Below are 18,037 nucleotides of genomic sequence, written 5' to 3' on the forward strand. Positions count from 1 at the left end.
TTCCTGATCTCCTCGGGAGGTATTAGTAGGGGGCAGCAATATATTCGATATCTCATCCAGGAACGCACCCTCTCGAAACCTGGACAGCAAGCTACACCGCGATGCAGAGCGCCTCTCTTTGCAGAGTCTGCCACTTGAGTTTGCTAAAGATCCCCGTAACGCTGTCTCGCTTACCAAATAACCCTGTGGCGAAACGCGCCGCTATTCTATACCTGAATTCAAATGACAGCTCAGCCAGTGAGCTGCCCTTTTATACCATGTGTACGCGGTATTCCCACAATTATATGTGTGCATGCCCCTATCCCATGACTTTTGTCACCTCAGTGTATGGAGCTAAGTAAACAGATGTGCAAAATTTTGGACTGTGTCCTGACTGAGAGAACAGCAATTATAATGAATACTTATTGTTTAATGGTAAGCTAAGAGATACTGCAAGTCCGGGATTTTAGACTATGTGTGCACCTGTTTCAGAACCACCTGAGATACATCCGTTTACGGTGAAGCCGAACTTGCAGCGCGGCATGAGGATCCACCTGACCTGCGTGGTTATCAGAGGGGACTTCCCCATCACGTTCCACTGGCTGAAGGACGGGGCGGACCTGCCGCAAGACAGCGGCATCACGGAGAAGACACTGGACGAGTACTCGAGCACTCTGGCCATTAGCCGGCTGGCATCCCACCACTCCGGTAACTACACGTGCACCGCGGCCAACGCCGTCGCCACCGCCAGGCACACAGCAGAGGTCGTCGTCAGCGGTACGTACACGAGAACACCACGATAAACAAAGTAGTCGCACCAGGAGACGTCCCGATAGTGTCGTTCAACGCCCCCTCTAGACGTGATAATGATCTGGACACGGCGAGGAAAAGAGTCCACAAATTTAGGTATCCTACGGGTTGCGGTAGATGCAAGTGGCCCGGACGAGTGGATACGTTTGGACTTGATAACAACACTCCCTGACGCACACCTCGTGTACCCCCATTGGAGCACATTTCACCGCTGGCACAGTTGTTAGCAGAGGTCAGTCCGAATGCGGCTCTAGCTGGTCGCACAGGCCACCCGATCTGTCAGTATACGATTACTTTGTATGGGAAGCCCTCAAGTCTAAGGTGTATCGTAAAAACCTCATAGTCCTCAAAAACTGCAACAACGCTATTCCCATGACCTTCCATCCGCCTTCAGTAACTTGTTAATCAGTGCCCAAAAGAGCCAAGAGATCAATGGTGGTCACTTTCAAAATTTGCTGTAGTGAGGTTAGAAGAGAGAATCCCTATCGCAACCTCCTCAGATTTAGTGGTAAGTGGGCCAATGGACAGCCCGTGAAAAACTGAGCATAGACCAAGCATAAAAGCAAGAAGTTGTACTGAACTGTGAAAAAAGAATAAAAGTAGAAACCTGGCACGTCCAAGTTCAAGACGTGGAATGTCGAGTGGTGTTGTGGTTGCGTGGTCACGATCTTGGAGTACAAAGGAGATTGGAGGTGGGGGGAGGGGGTGGGGTGAAGATTTCATGTTTAAGCCCACCTCGCGCATCCTTTTCTTTTTCTCACAAATTTATGAACTATCCGTCCGGTCCATTAATGAGTCAGTACTCCTTCTTCTTGACATACTATAAGCTGGTTTCGCATATAAGTCATGCGTCAAGAATATACCGGGTGATCAAAAAGTCAGCATAAATTTGAAAACTGAATAAATCACAGAATCATGTAGATAGAGTGGTACAAATTGACACACATGCTTGGAATGACATGTGGTGTTATTACAATCAAAAAAATAGAAACGTTCGAAAATTGTTCGACAGATGGCTCTTCATCTGATCATAATAGCAATAATTAGCACAACAAAGTAAGACAAAGCAAAGATGATGTTCTTTACAATATGTCCACCATCATTCCTCAACAATAGCTGTAGTCGAGGAATAATGTTGTGAACAGCACTGTAAAGCATGTCCGGAGTTATAGTGAGGCATTGGCGTCGGATGTTGTCTTTCAGCATCCCTAGAGATGTCAGTCGATCACGATACACTTGCGTCTTCAGGTAACCCCAAAGCCTGGGGACCTGGGAAGTCTAGCATGACGAAAGTGGAGGCTGAGCACACGATCATCACCAAACGACGCGCGCAAAAGATCTTTCACGCGTCTAGCAAATGCCTTGTTTGTTGTTGTTGTTGTTGTAATAAGCTGCGGTCGCAGGTTCAAATCCTGCCTCGGGCATGGATGTGTGTGATGTCCTTAGGTTAGTTAGGTTTAAGTAGTTCTAAGTTCTAGGGGACTTATGACCACAGATGTTGAGTCCCATAGTGCTCAGAGCCATTTAAACCATTTTTTGTTGTTGTAATGAAACCCCATGTCATTCCAAGCATGTGTGTCAATTTTTAGTTCTCTATCTACATTATTCCGTGGTTTATTAAGTTTTCAAATTTATACTGACTTTATGATCACCCTGTATTACGGCCACGAGTAAATGTGATGAATAGCGAGGCCAAGCAAGAGGCTATACAGACCACCCACAGAATTAAAAAGAACAAATAAAGGGGGGGGGGGGTGAACTATATTACAACGATGGATTTCAAGAGTTAAAACTTCTAAAACGAAACCCAAGAGGCATAACATGTGATACTTGTGTTGAACCAGTGAGAGGTACGTATGTCTGGAGGTCCCGTCGTTACACGTCGCCGTTGCAAACGGACGCAACACCACAAAACAGACACAAATTTAAATCTAGTGAACAGAGGCGTCAATGACCGGACGGATAGTTCTTAATTTGTGAAATAAAAACAAAAGTGGGACGTGAAAAAATCTGAATCTGGAGCTCCCACGTCGGAGTCCAGCACCGTGACCACATGACTACGATGTCACGATTATTCAACTTCGCTCAATGTTGCAGATATTTATACTGGACCGTTCTTTGTTTCTATTTTACTTCTTTTTCCACATTTGACTACACTTTCCTTCTGTTTCCAAGCTTGCTCTATGCTCGGTGTTTAACGGGCTGTTCAATGGGCCATGTTACCACTAAATCTGACGAGGGTGCCATAGCGAATTTCCCTTGTTAGTACTGCACTTCCTTTAGTCTGGTGTGTTCCTGTGTACGCTGGAACTCTGTTCAGCAGGTCACTTTTATCTGACTCACACGGTATATTTTGTTAAAGTGAGAATGTACTAATTACCTCTATTTATTTATTTGAGATCGTGGGGCGAGACTTGCTGTAGCTCGAGAATATTTGGCCTTCATTCGCTCTTTCGGATTCCATCCGAAAGCGAGGTGCGACCAATCACTGATAGTGAGCAGGATGCACTGTCTCGCTCTTCAGATGCTTTCCCTCACAGAGGATTACGGGTACCTCTCTCCAGTGTAATATCACAGAATAGGACATTTTGATGGCCGTGCGAGTTTTTATAGCCCTAATCCGGCTTATGCGTAACGGTTTTCCATTTCACTTTAAACGTGCACAATTCCCGTTGGTCTTATTTTATGCCATAAGCAAATCACAAAGCCAGACACTGCTTTTTGCAGGCTTGGACGTTAGTGTCAGTTGCTTTCCGCACGGCCAGCTCTAGGTGGGTCCCGTCCGCTTTAGTGAAAGAAACACAAGACCTTCTTTAATGTCCCTTCAAGCGTTGCATACAAAGAAGGATTGCAAGTAAAAAATACGTTGCTTGACAATTGTTAAGGATCAGCTGACACTACAGAAAATCTCCGAACTGCTACAGAACAACAGACAATTCGTACAGTAACTGCAGCGAATCTAGTGCGCGAACGCTCTTTATGCATTTAACAGTTCATGAAGTACGATGATTGGTAAAAATGAAAATGATCGTATGGCTTCAGTGGCCCGGAGTACAAGACTTATTGAGTGCGGCGCCACATTGGGCGACTTGTGCGTCGACAATGACGATGAAATAACGATGAAATAACTGCCACCTACATCCTTGTGAATCTGCTTAGCGTATTCATCCCTTGGGCTCTCTCTCCAATTTTTCCCTCCACGCTACCCTGCAGCATTAAATTGATGCACCGCGCGATGTAGCCGCGTGGTCTCGGGCGCCTTGTCACAGTCCAGGCGGTTGCCTTCGTAGGAGGTTTGAGTCCTCCCTCGGGCATGGGTGTGTGTGATGTCCTTAGCGTAAGTTGGTTTAAATTAAATTAAATACTGTGTAAGTTAAGGGACCGATGACCTCATCAGTTTGGCTCCATAAGATCTTACCACCAATTTCCAAAATCTACTAAATTGGTGATCCCTTGATGCCTTAGAACATGACCTACCAACCTTTCTCTTCCTCTAGTCAAGTTGTGCCACAAATTCCTCTTCTCCCCAATTCTGTTCAGTACCTCCTCATTAGTTAAGTCATTTGTCCATCTAATTTTCAGCATTCTTTTGTAGCACCACATTTTGGAAGCTTCTATTCTCTTCTTGTCTACATTGTTTATCGTCCATGTTTCACTTCCATACATGGCTACACTCCATACAAATACTTTCAGATACGACTTCCTGATGCTTAAATCTATACTTGATGTTAACAAATTTCTCTTCTTCAGAAATGATTTCCTTGTCTCATTTCTTAATCTAGTTCCCTCAGCATCACCCGACTTAATTCGACTACATTCCATTATTCTCGTTTTGCTTTTGTTGCTGTTCACCTTATACCCTCCTTTCAAGACACTGTTTTTAGGCGGTTTCCCGCATACAGATAGGTAAATAACGGGCTGGTGCCTAGATACTCTCACTCAAAAAAAAAAATGGTCACCAGTCCACTAGAACTTAGAACTACTTAAACCTAACCTAAGGACATCACACAACACCCAGCCATAACGAGGTAGAGAAAATCCCTGACCCCGCCGGGATTCGAACCCGGGAACCCGGGCGTGGGAAGCGATAACGCTACCGCACGAGCACGAGATGCAGGTGATCCTCTCTCAGATACACGCTATGCAATTATTTACATCACGTTAACACACATGAACATGCGATTTACTCTAGGGCCAGACAGATGAGTAACACAAATTTCATCCCGTGGAGAGTGTTGGTGACAGAAAGAGTATCCAGCCACCGTTCTGCCACTGTCTTTGCTACAACCAATACAACAATGAGGACCCTGTAGAGTCACGGGAGCCACACAAGAAAGAACAGAAGAAGAACCATTTTTGTATAATCTTGTAGTTACTGTATCTACAGTTTCTCATTTCACCAAAAGAGACAAAGAAATAGTAAAGACCAACAAAAAAAATGGTTCAAATGGCTCTGAGCACTATGGGACTTAACATCTTTGGTCATCAGTCCCCTAGAACTTAGAACTACTTAAACCTAACTAACCTAAGGACATCATACACATCCATGCCCGAGGCAGGATTCGAACCTGCGATCGTAGCAGTCCCGCGGTTCCGGACTACAGCGCCTAGAACCGCATGACCATCGCGGCCGGCTAAAGACCAACAATATTGATCACTAATGTATAATGTTAGACCAGGTTTGGGGCAGAGTCACACGTGTGTTGTGAAACCGGTTGGGAATTTACTCAGTTCAAAAGTTGCCGTTATGTTGAAATCACACAGCTCGCATCAGAATGTCAGACAATCGGTTCTGTTCGCGAGACGCTATGAAATTTGTCCGTACCTGACATTTTATTAGAGGACAATGTAGCTCTGCAACCAGAATGATCTATCCACCTCAATGGAGATCTTAAATGTCAACTTACCGAGAACTACTTGCACCCTCTTCATCAAACTTAAACCTCAATAAAGACATTGCTACCTAAAGGAAAGTTTAAGACAGTTTTCATTAACTGACAAATGCTGCAGTGTTTACTCATGGAAGCTTACAAACTGTGATAGAAGTCACTTTTGCTCCTGAGAATCGATTGTAGGAACTTCGCGGCTCATTTGGGTCTAATACAATACTGATACAACTAAAGTGTCGACCTTTTCTGCCTCTCTGTTCCTAAATATATAAAAAAATTGTTGTGTTTTGTGTGCAACCTGAGAAAATTGTCAAAAGTTTTCTGTTTCTTTAATATTGTTTATTGACTTGATGAAGCATGTTTGGCTTTAATGCAGAAAATTGGATGTTACGCTTTATACGTAAGATGTATAAAAATGGATTTACAGCACTATAATGGTTCTTAATATGTGGTGGTATTGAAATATAGCACAACCACTGGAAAGATCTGGAAGGTAATCCTTCTGCAGTATGTAATGTTTGTATATTCGTGAGAAATCTGTTTCACTATACTTTTGTGATGCAAACATTTGCCGCTACGAGATGTATATCTGGTTTCGGGCATTCTTTGTACAGTTCTGTGTAACTTTCCTTACTAGAAATGTAAATGATATGTCAGTTGCGTTTCTGAATCTGTGCATTTCTGGTTAGTGTACACGAGAAGGCGGAGGATAGGGGTCAGTTTAAGTGGGACACCTGCCCCCTCTTGGAATATAAGGGTAGAATTATTAATTCAATAAAGAAAACGAAAAGAACTAAAGCGTTTGGCATGTTTTTTGGCTCTATGAAAACATGTTGCAAATTAAGTTGTCTGATAAGATAAGGAACGAGGAGATTCTGTGCAGAACTTGCAAAGTCTCTGAAAGGCGTTGACAAGACGAAGGGATAGGATCATAGAATATGTGTTAAGACGTCAGAGAGTAACTTCCGTGATCCTAGAGAGAGCTATAGAAGGGAGGAGAAGACGGAGGGTGGAATGTATCCTCCATATAACTGATGATGTAGGTGGTAGGCAGCTAGTCAGAAATGAAGAGATCGGTAAAGAGAGGAATTCGTGGCGGGCCGCATGAAGTTAGAATACTGATGATTCAAAATGAGGCTGATTGACTGTCTTTGATCCTAAAAAACTGTTCATTGCGCGTTGCCCATGACAATTGGAAATAATGTGTATATGACAATAACCATATCGTCATTGGTTGGTTATGACGATATTCAAGGGAAACTATGTCATTTCCCTCGTCTGGCAAAGGTTCGTCGGTATCCAGCAGTCATAGGGTATGCGATTCCTTTACAGAATCGTGCCGAAACAGAGATGCCCCTCATTCCTCTGTTACTTCCTTTTACAGCACCAATCAAGCCAGCCAGATCCGAGGTTCACACGTCACTTCTCTCCTCCATCACCAGCACAACATAAAATTGCCTCTAGAGCAACATATCTGAGCGACACAGTGTGATATGCTCCACATGCAAACAAGATGTGTGACAATTTGCTGCAAACACAATGAAAAATTTCAAACAGCGTTTGATGCAGCTCTCCATGCTACTTTATCCTGTGCAAGATTCTTCATCTCCCAGTACCTACTGCAACCTACATCCTTCTGAATCTGCTTAGTATATTCATCTCTTGGTCTCTCTCTACGATTTTTACCCTCCACGCTGCCCTCCAATACTAAATTGGTGATCCCTTGATGCCTCAGAACACGTCCTACCAACCGATCCCTTCTTCTGGTCAAGTTGTGCCACAAACTTCTCTTCTCCCCAATCCTATTCAATACTTCCTCATTAGTTATGTGATCTACCCATCTAATCTTCAGCATTCTTTTGTAGCACCACATTTCGAAACTTCTATTCTCTTCTTGTCCAAACTATTTATCGCCCACGTTTCACTTCCATACATGGCTACACTCCATACAAATACTTTCAGAAATACTCGTTGTGTAAATCAGAATACTACAGTCAAATATACAAACTATGTGAATTACAGTACTCGACAACTTCTCTAATTGTATGCAATGTAACACATTGCAAAATGTAGTCATAGAGCTATGAGTCATCTGTATTGTCAATTTCGAGGTTGTGTTTGGGAGGTATCCCAAATTCATTTAGCTCTGGGCTTCTCTTTCCCCAAATAGCTAGAATGTTTCTCAAACATAACAAAATTGGACGAATTTTATTTCAGACAGTATTAAAAACAGAAGTTATACAACTAAGATAAAATACCGATTAACCTAATGAATGTTACATTTTGTAACAGAGGAGTTAATGATATCAACATAATTATAAAATCACTTTTTCTGGTTCATATCCATTTCCTCGACACACAAAAGTTTTAATCGAAGATTTTTTTGCTGGTTATGCTTGCAGGATTTCATTCTTTTGTCAATATATGTGGCTGCGTAATGTTATTGACATACAGGGTGCCACTAAATTCTATTTACAGACTTCTAGGACAGATTGTTTACACCGAAACATGAAAAAAGCCCATTAAATATGTGCTGTAATATGCTCCCCTTAAGACCTATGAGTACTTGTTCAATAGAAGAGATTTTTTTCACAGTAGCGAAGATGAGCAAATGCTCATAGCTCTTGAAGTATGCATTGTAGAACCAATGATTCCTAGAGTTTTTTTTCTTATTTTAATCCATACTACCTCCTCCCAAAATGTGCAAAGCAAAAAGCTTTCAGTAGAAGAGATGTGTTTCATAGTTTTTAATATTAACAAGGGCTCATAGTTCTTAAGGTACGCATTTTAGAGCTCATATTTACTTGAATGTCTTTTTCTTCTCTTTTAGTGTAACAAGTCTGTCCTCGAAGTGTGTAAAAGGAATTTAATAACACGCTGTGTGAACAGATGTGTCATGTCAGTATATTCTAAGTTCACTCTATAACTCGTTGGATACGCTTGATCGACTCTATGTAGATATTATCTCGGCTTAGTCATTCACAAATGGTAATATTCTTAGCATATTCATAAAATACAATGCAGTACTTTTTATACATTGTGAAATATATAGTAATATGTTGTAACTTGGGCTACTGCGTCTTTTACTACGGTACGTTTTGTGTAACTATTATCAAATTTAGTCATTAGGGCTTGAAACGTCTTCTGATTCACCGATAATAAAAAGTGGAAGTTTTACGAACTTGCCTCCTCTTCGATAAATTTAGGTTGACACCCATTGGCTTTTACTGCACTCGACATAATATAGAAAACATTGTTATACAACATTACGATACTTCATGAAATCATCGTCATTTAGTAATAAGTTTTGTTCTTTATAGTTAGCTTTAAATAAACGTTTATCAGCAGAACGGAGCCTAAGGGCTTGCATTTGTCTGAACATCTGTGAAACTGTTTTATGGTACAGAGAGATTTGTACCTACATTTTCATTTTCGCATACTGGCGTCAAAACTGCAATTTATGCAACTTCAGTTAATGTTTAAGTATCTCGTATAATGAGATTAATGTGCTTATACCCTACTCAGTGGCATTTCATTGTGAATCTTCTATTGTTATTTGTATACAGTTAGTTTTAGTTTGCATAGAGGAAAATTTAATCAGGCTGCTAAGTTCTTCGAGATGTTCAGTCGTAGAAAATGCAGATGTGTGTTTGTTATGTAGTGCCACCTTCGTGGAAAACTGAACCCCAGGATGCAGAGGTAGTAGAAGGCGAGAACCTGACCATTCCATGCTCCGCTTCCGGTACTCCAACACCGAAGATATCGTGGAAGAGACGGGACGCAGAGAGTTCAGCCCCAGGAACCGAGGAAATGCATACGTCCGTCAACTATGGGTGAGCAACAAGTATTTCAAAACATAATGGAAATATAAAACAGAATTGTCTTCAAGAGCAACGCACTACCTGTCTAGCCTTTTTCTATGTCGTTTTAGCAACGGAGCACGCCTGACTCTCGTGTTGCTATTAGTGTCAGTAAATCTCATTGCTTTGTGTCCAAGAAAGGGTTTAAAAAACAAATTTAATTTCGAAACCGTTTCACAAAACGTATGATCTTATATTTATCACACATAACCCTGTTTTCATAAAATTACTCACTTGAAAGGATGCTTATGGCTAGCGTTCGGTAGGCACGTAGATTATGATAGACGGAGACATTGCTAGATTCGGAAAAAAGGTTTTTGGGAAGGCACGAACAATATGTATCGGGAGGTTCGGGCTGAGATTTGTAATGATTATCACTGAGCGTCTATTCAAGGGGCTTCACATGAGAAAACCCTGTAGTTACTACAGCTGCTCTTGAGAAATTAATACGAAGATAATTATGAATGGTTTATTTGAGTTCGGTAACCACGATTCAATATTGATGTATAAACTGGAATAAAATACATAGATGATTGTGGTGAAAGCATTTAAACAGAAACGGGGATTAAGTGCGCCAGCTGTCAGGAATTAGCTGCAAATACATTAGAATAATTTTATGCGTACAGTAATTACGTTGATTGGGGGCGACAGTTATATAAATGCTACATTTTAATTACTGTTACCAGGTTTGAGGTTAACATTACTCATTGGGATAGCGCAATGTGTAATAAATATTAATAAGAGGTGGATCTGCAATAAAAATTATCTACTATCTAATAAAATATTCATTTTATGAATCGTTCTCTCTTATAATTTATGTGTTTGGTTCACACGATAGGCCCCTGAGATACGTCGAGTGCTACCATCCCTCTCCTTCAAACGGTGTGTGTGTGTGTTTGTGTGTGTGTGTGTGTGTGTGTGTGTGTGTGTGTGTGTGTGTGTGTGTGTGTGTGTTTGTGTTTTATAGACACCAATACTCACATTACGTTCTGTGAAGGAACCAGAAGAGAAAGAGAAACGAAGTTAAACTTGACGAGTTTAATAAATGTACTTTCAAACGTACTAAAAACTCGCCAGCATGAGCGCAGTTATCTGTATGATGTTGCACATCCTTTGACGTCGATGAAGAGGCTGCATCTCTCAGAAGGATCTCATAGACCCACTGTGTCCTCTTCTGAGGCCACCTCTCGCACACATCAGCTTGAGTTATCCTTGATATCCTCCGACGGGGCTTGTCTTGCACGTTTTCTGTCTGAGACAGATATGGGGACCTTGCTAGCCGCTGAAGTATCTTAACAACTCTCAGTCATTTCGTACAGCCGGGTGCATTGTGTGGACCAGAGCCGCCATGTTGAAAACTTCAGAAAGATACTGTCGCACTGGAGGCAACACATGAGGACGCGTGATGCCCGAGACGCACAGCTCTTTTCTCAGAAGTACCGCAGTGACTACCAGCCGTGACGTGAAGTCACAGCCGATAAGTCCGCTCACAGAGACATCATGAGTAACGCCACTGTGCCTCTCCAAAACCATCGAATAATGGGATGTAGTGGGAGCCGGGCGCTGCGGTCGAGTCGTTCTAGGCGCTTTAGTCCGGAACTGCGCTGCTGCTACGGTCGCAGGTTCAAATCCTGCATGGGGCATGGATGTGTGTGATGTCTTTAGGTTAGTTAGGTTCAAGTAGTTCTAAGTCGAAGGGACTGATGACCTCAGATGTTAAGTCCCGTAGTGCTTAGAGCCATTTGAATTTGAGATGCAGTGGACTACCACGATTCATCGCTGAACACCATGCGATGTCATTCGTCAGCTGCCCATGCTTCCCCGTCACATCCCCACTCCCTGCACAGCCCTTTGTGGTGTGTTGTTGTTGGCAGCCTACTCATCGGGCGGTAATACCGTTGTGTGACTCCTGCTAGTCTTCGACAACTGGTGTGGGATTACACAGAATATTGCAGGAAGTCCATTACCTGTTTTCGGATGGCGACTCAAATGTGTTTACGATGCGTTTGGTGCATGTCATAGCGGTCTTCGCTTGCGGTGTGCAGAAGTTCCCCTCTGGGCCCTTGGCGAAGGTTATACCTTCCCTCAGGTTCTCACACAGTCCAGAGTCGCCCCTGTCACATGTTAACGCCCGATAAATCTGAACGCTGCACAATTCGACAGCCGGCCAAATAGAGAGTCACAGTGAAGCCCCGTTCAAGCTCTGCCAGCTGCTGGTAAAACTGTCTCACACGAGGAATACTGGCTATCTTCGTTTCGTTCACTGTGGTCACTCAACACCCGATGCAGTTCACACAGTATGTCTCACCAAACTTGGTTACAGCACTAAACATGAACAAAATGGGTCAAATGGTTCTAAACACTATGTAACTTAACATCTGAGGTCATCAGTCCCCTAGACGTGCAACTTCTTAAACCTAACTAACCTAAAGACATCATAAACAACCATGCCTGAGGCTGGATTCGAACCTGCGACAGTAGCAGCAGCGCGGTTCCAGACTGAAGCGCCTAGAAACACAAACATCAAACAACTAATGAATTTTGATGATTGCTCTGTCATAGAGAACCGCAGTTCCATTCATTTCCATATCCATCAATGGTGTGTACGCGTGTAACATTGATATCCGACAGTTTCTTCTGAGCACATCGCTTGTTTCGTCAGGAAGTGTATTTTCAGTTAAAAAGTGTCACCAGCGGCCACATTTTGAAGAAGTACGTACACCTGAGAGTAATTATAAAAATGTAGTTGTTTATTTGGCTTACAACAGCACAAGCTTCAAATCATTCGGTAGTGAAGTGAATACGAAGTCAAGAGGTTAGGGCTTAACATTCCACCGACGGCCGGAGCGTCAGATAAATATGAAGAATCAACCAGCCATACTTTCCAAAGTTTGAGAATTATTAACAGAAGGTTATTTAAGAATTGTAACTGTCTTTTAACACGGCGAAAGCTGTACGGTAATGCTAATTTGTAATATCAGCACAGGAGACGACTTAAATGGACATTTAGATAAGCCCCCAAAGAACATACAATGTAAACACCTAGGCTCAAACACCTCTGGTATTAGCTGATGTTACCATTTGGAAAGAGGTTATTTGCTGCTATGTAAGAGTTTATTTAATAACGACATGTCTGCATTTACTTTGCCTACAGATAAAGGAAATGCCAGCTGTCGTTAACAGCGAAGAATACCACCTGAAGGTGCTGCACTTATTATAAGATGACGCATATCAGAAGGTTAGTCGCGATCGACACACACCATCGTCAGAAAGACAAGCAAATTAACAAAGCACTCTGATACGCTAGAAGAAGCGATGACGAAATTAATGCCATGTGTCGCCCCCCAGGCTTTGTATACTGCCGAGGAAACACGAGGAAGATGTTTCTCTGAGGCGTATGGTTACTACAATCAGTTTTTTCATCTACAGATTGTCAAAACAACTGGCAGCCTTATTGGCACCCAAACTGGTACACTGTCAACATCATGTTGTTTACTCGCAATCATCCGTTGAGACCCTAAGCAAAATAAAAATAGGCAAAAATTGATATTACGGTCAGTCTGGACATTGTGTCACTTTTTACAAGTGTGCCAGTACAAGAAACGCAGGATTTTGGCCCAACATTTTCCACTTGAGATCGTCATGCTGTTCCATCATGACTTAACGACAACTTGCTTCCTGTAGAATATTACGACAGCGTTGCCATGAGATCCTCACTGTCTCCAGCCATCGCGAACTTCTTCATGGAGCAGTTTTAGGATCAGGTTCTGAACTCCGCGAGGTTGCGTCCATCATGATCCCTACACGTTGACCACACCTTCCTCATATGGCCTCATAGTGAAAATGAACTGCGACAATTCACCGAAAACGTGAACGAAGTCTGTTACAATATTAAATATACTGTCGAGATTGAAAACGATGGCAAGCTTACGTTTTTGGGTGTTTTAGTGGAGCGGAAGGCAGGTCATTCAGCGTACAGGAAATCTACTTACACTAATCGGTACTTAAACACCAATAGTTATACCACCCTATACACTGCATAGCAGTCAGAAACTCATTGGTACAGAGGACAAAGATTATTTCTTATGATGACCATACAGAGTATGAATTTCAACATTTGAAACGCTTTTTCGGGGAAAATAGTAACACCAAACAAAGCTTTCAGGTGTAACTGACGTAAGATGCAGAACAGGCCAAGCCGGCTGCATTCTTTCCATATTCTGGACCAACAACTAGCAAGACAGGGTACGTGCTGAAAATAAATTGACTGAGACTAGTGTTTCAAAATGTTCAAATGTGTGTGAATTCCTAAGGGACGAAACTGCTGAGATCATGGGTCCCTAGACTTACACACTGCATAACTAACTTAAACTAACTCACACTAAGAACAACACACACCTTCATACCCGAGGGAGGACTCAAACATCAGGTGGGAGAGGCCGCGCAATCCGTACATGGCGCCTGTAACCGCGCGGCCACTAACGCGGCACAAGTGTTTCAACCCGCCTCCAACGTAGGAGGAAACTGGATAATTTTTTTTATTACGTCCGTCTCAGTTGCATTGATTTTAAAGTCAGCTGTAGTGGTTACCGGTTTTGACCTGACACGCCCATTCTCAAACCACACATCTAAAATTACGGAGTACATGCTTTACATAATGCTTACAGGCAGTATGTGCGTCCATATTACAGGTACACCTCGCCATACCTTGCCAGTAACCGTAATTATTCATGCAATATGGTGCCAATAGGTACGAACAGCTTCTGTATAGCAAAGCATACAGTGGGCTACAAGAACACTTATTTATCTTAGCATATGTGTCTGTTGAAACTGACTGACAAAACCAAACTAACAAATATCACCAACAGTAGTCAGCAGTACACCATTGTGGGTGTCCCCCTCACACCTACGCACCTGCGCATACGACTGCCTATTAGTTTTGTATGGTGCTGATAAGATATTTAAAAGGTAAGGAGATACCATTTTTACATTATAGCAAATGTTGACAATTTTGGTTTACAAAATAATGTAACATCTAAATGAAAATATCAGTTTTACATTGCAGGAAATGTTTACCTCCTTTCCTTTTCTTTCTTTTACAATATAATGTAATGTCCAAACGGAACATACAACGACAGGAGGCGACGATTTAACGCGCCGCCGTGTGTATAACCCTGTATTTTTATGGAAGGGTATAGTACTAAGCATTGCTACCTTGCATACCGCGTGTTATAGCCAAAAATATAAAATCTGCTGTTCATAATTGTCAGTCAGCCACATGCTGTCTAGAAATTAAATAACGCTAAAGAAATAAAAAAAGTTGCAGCTTTACGAATCACATTATAAGTGTGACATTTTGTACCAAACCAACAGTAATGCATTAAGTAAACATTACACTGCACCGTACCGAGCACAACCAATAATAATTCATGGTGCGAAGGCCGCATTTAAATCGAAACAATATATGCGCATTGATTTTATTTGCATAATGATCCTTATATGAAGTCTTCACTGGTTGTCAGCCGAGTAGCATCGTCGTCTCGTAGCAACGTTTCGATGGAATGCGTCTCCATCGTCTTCAGGCGAAGTGTCGGGATAACGCTGCTGCTCTCATCTTTTACTTTCCCTCTTTGGGGAAGTGTGCGGGTGGAGTTTGTAGCCTTTCGGCTTTTACTCCCCTGTGTAAGTGTGTGTGTGTGATTATATCTGTAGTTTTCTTGGTGTCTGTGAAATGTAATGATTGTTCTGTTTGTGTCTGGTATTATACTGGAAGGAGCAGGATTAGGGATTGGATATTGGGATTTTCTCTTCGACTTAATAGTCGAAGATCGTCATGGGGCGCTTGTGCTTGTCGCGGGCCATGTCATACCGACCTAGGGAGTGGATGAGGGCGTTTCCTGATCTGGAAGAAACCTCATAGAAGGCCCTTGCCAGATCTTGGAAACCCTCTCTCAGGAGTGGGATTTCAGCTGTGGCGTCAGATCATCTATGGGAAATCCAAGAGGTAAATGCAATGCCCTCCTTGAGGGCGCGGTTCTGCAGCCTCTGGAGTTTGTCCATGTGCTGCTTTGCCGCATATCCTCAGACAGGGCACGCATATTCCACTACTGGCAGGATTAGGGCCTGGTACACATTTACTCCTACTGGGCAGGGAAGGGAGGTGGTTGAGTTCAGGATTGGGTATAGGATGGACATTCTGGAGCAGACCTTCCTGTGGATCTCTTCTGTGTGGGGTTTCCACGAAAGACGTCAAGGTACTTGGTGGTACTGCGCCAGTGGAGTTAGGTTCCATTTAAGTGAAGGTGGAGGCGGGGACGTTGAGGAGGTTCGCGCCTTCCGAGCCTGCGGGTAATCAGCATAGCCTGCGTCTTTTCAGAGTTGATGGTGATACGCCAGCGACGGGCCCAAGTTTCTGTGTCATCTAAAATCCTTTGTATCCTACGGATGACCAGGTCCTTGTTCGCATTTCTCGTGCAGCAGGCTGTGTAGTCTGCGTACTGTGCAGTGTGCACCAGGGGGGCCGTTGGTGTGTCCGCAGTGTACCGACTGTACAAAACGGGCCCCAGGATCGATCCCCGTGGCACCCCAGCAGGTATACGCCTTTTGGTGGAGATGGCAGTTTCTACTTTGAAGGAGAAAGTTCTATTCGTGAGATAGCTTTTGATCAGCTTAACTATACTCCTGGAAAACCCTTTTGTGAACAACTTGTAGAGTAGCCCTCTATGCCATACTGAGTCAAAGGCTTTGGCTACGTCTAGCAGCACTATCCCGCAGTAGCCTCTGTGGTTGAAGCCCAATGTGGCTGCTTCCACCACTCTCATGACCTGCTGTGGGGGAGAGTGGTTCTGCCGGAACCCGAATCGGAAATCCGGCAGAAGATGCTCTCTGGTAATATGTTCTTTTATGGGTCTTAGCAGAAGGGTCTCGTAGATCTTCCTGAGAGATGGCAAGATGCTAACTCGGCCTGTAGTACTGCGGGAATAGAGGGTCTTTCCCTGGTTTGTGTACTGCGACCAGTTCCGTATATTTCCAGCAAGCTGGGAACTCCAGGGATCGAGTAATCTCACTGAAGACGTTCGCGATGTGTGTGATCGCTGTGGGTGGGCTATTTTTGACTAACTGATTGGTGACACTGTCGTGTCCTGGCGCATTTTTTGTAGGGAGGGACTTAATTACGCTTGCCACGTCCTCTGGTGCACAAAGTATGGGTTCATCCTCTTGGTCCTCCTTAGCATTGAGGAAGACAGCCAGTTGGCGACTGACTACCTCTTCATGCTCTTCATCCTGTCGCTTGAAACTGCTTCTCGAAGGACTCGGCGTGCAGTGCCGGCATGCTAGCTAGTCTTTTTTTGAACCGTTTGGTTGCTTGCCATAGTTATGATGGTCTACTTTGAGAGCTGTGAGGCGCTTTTTCCATTGTTGGTTTCTGTGCTCATTGAGCGCTACCTTCAGTTCTCTCTGTAGAAGATGGAGCAACCTCCTGGTGGCCTGATTTCTGGTGATCATCCACTCTTTTGCCACTCTGTTCTTGTGTTGAATTTGAGCTAGCAAGTGTTCCGGGAGCTGTATTTGCGGCAGTGGGCCATCCCTTTATGGAGGGGTGGCCTCTTCCGGTGCCTGGCATATGGTGCCGGTTAAGTCTTGTAGCGCTTGTTCTACTGTCTCGGCAGTAGGTGGCGATGCACGAGCGATATCAGAGGCGACAGTTTCTTGGTATCGCTCCCAATCTGTACGTTTGTATGACGTCTGGTACCGTGGGAGTGTTACCCATTCTCCCACATCGATCTCTAGAATCACTGGGTTGTGGTCCGAGGATATTCTGTTGATTGTCCTTGCGGCCACAAACCTTGCGATCCTCTAGTGAGAGCTATGTCTAACACTTAGGGCCTGCCTCCATTTTTTGGAAAATATGTGGGCTCGACTGGACCACATGTTTCGAAGCGGTGGGTGCGCGCTAGTCGTTGCAGTTTGGCGCCTGCTCTGGAGGTTACTCTAGAATTCCAGTCTGGATGTTTGGCATTGAAGTCCCTATTATGAGTTTGCCTTCAGTTTGCCCTAGAGCAACTATGTCTCCTTCACCTATCTGGTCTTGTGGGGGTCGGTAAATTGCAACAATTGCTAGGGGTCCGGTGGCAGAGGTTACTTCCACCGCCACTGCTTCGATTTTGTTGGTAGCTGGTAAGAATACCTGGTGATGGTGGATAGCTCTTTTTATGTATATGGCCATTCCTCTGCCTTGGGTTGGCCTGTATTTACGGTAGCTAACGTAGTTGGGGAATGTCACTTTTATTCCCGGTTTTAGGTGGGTTTCAACCATCATGCATGTGTCGATGGAGAACTCCTTCATGAGTTCTCTAAACTCGACCTCTTGATTATCAATGTCGTCTGCATTAATGATGCACATTGTCAGACCTGAGATGTTTGGTCGCCTATCCATGATGGGGTTTTGAAACTACTGAGGAAATCGCAGAGGGGAGCGACTGCTCGACGGCTACCTGA

General features: G+C 43.5%; 1 protein-coding gene across 1 annotated transcript in view; it reads left to right on the forward strand.

Moving 5' to 3' along the window:
• The window catches only part of LOC126335702 (Down syndrome cell adhesion molecule-like protein Dscam2), a 1,471,118-nt gene that overhangs the window by 1,250,848 nt on the left and 202,233 nt on the right, over positions 1-18,037 (forward strand). Inside the window, exons 14-15 of the mRNA XM_049999160.1 lie at positions 472-756; positions 9,340-9,511. Of these exons, the coding sequence (XP_049855117.1) occupies positions 472-756; positions 9,340-9,511 (457 nt within the window). The remainder of the gene's footprint in view (positions 1-471; positions 757-9,339; positions 9,512-18,037) is intronic.

Source organism: Schistocerca gregaria, chromosome 2 (genome assembly GCF_023897955.1).
Source record: "Schistocerca gregaria isolate iqSchGreg1 chromosome 2, iqSchGreg1.2, whole genome shotgun sequence".
Taxonomy (NCBI): domain Eukaryota; kingdom Metazoa; phylum Arthropoda; class Insecta; order Orthoptera; family Acrididae; genus Schistocerca; species Schistocerca gregaria.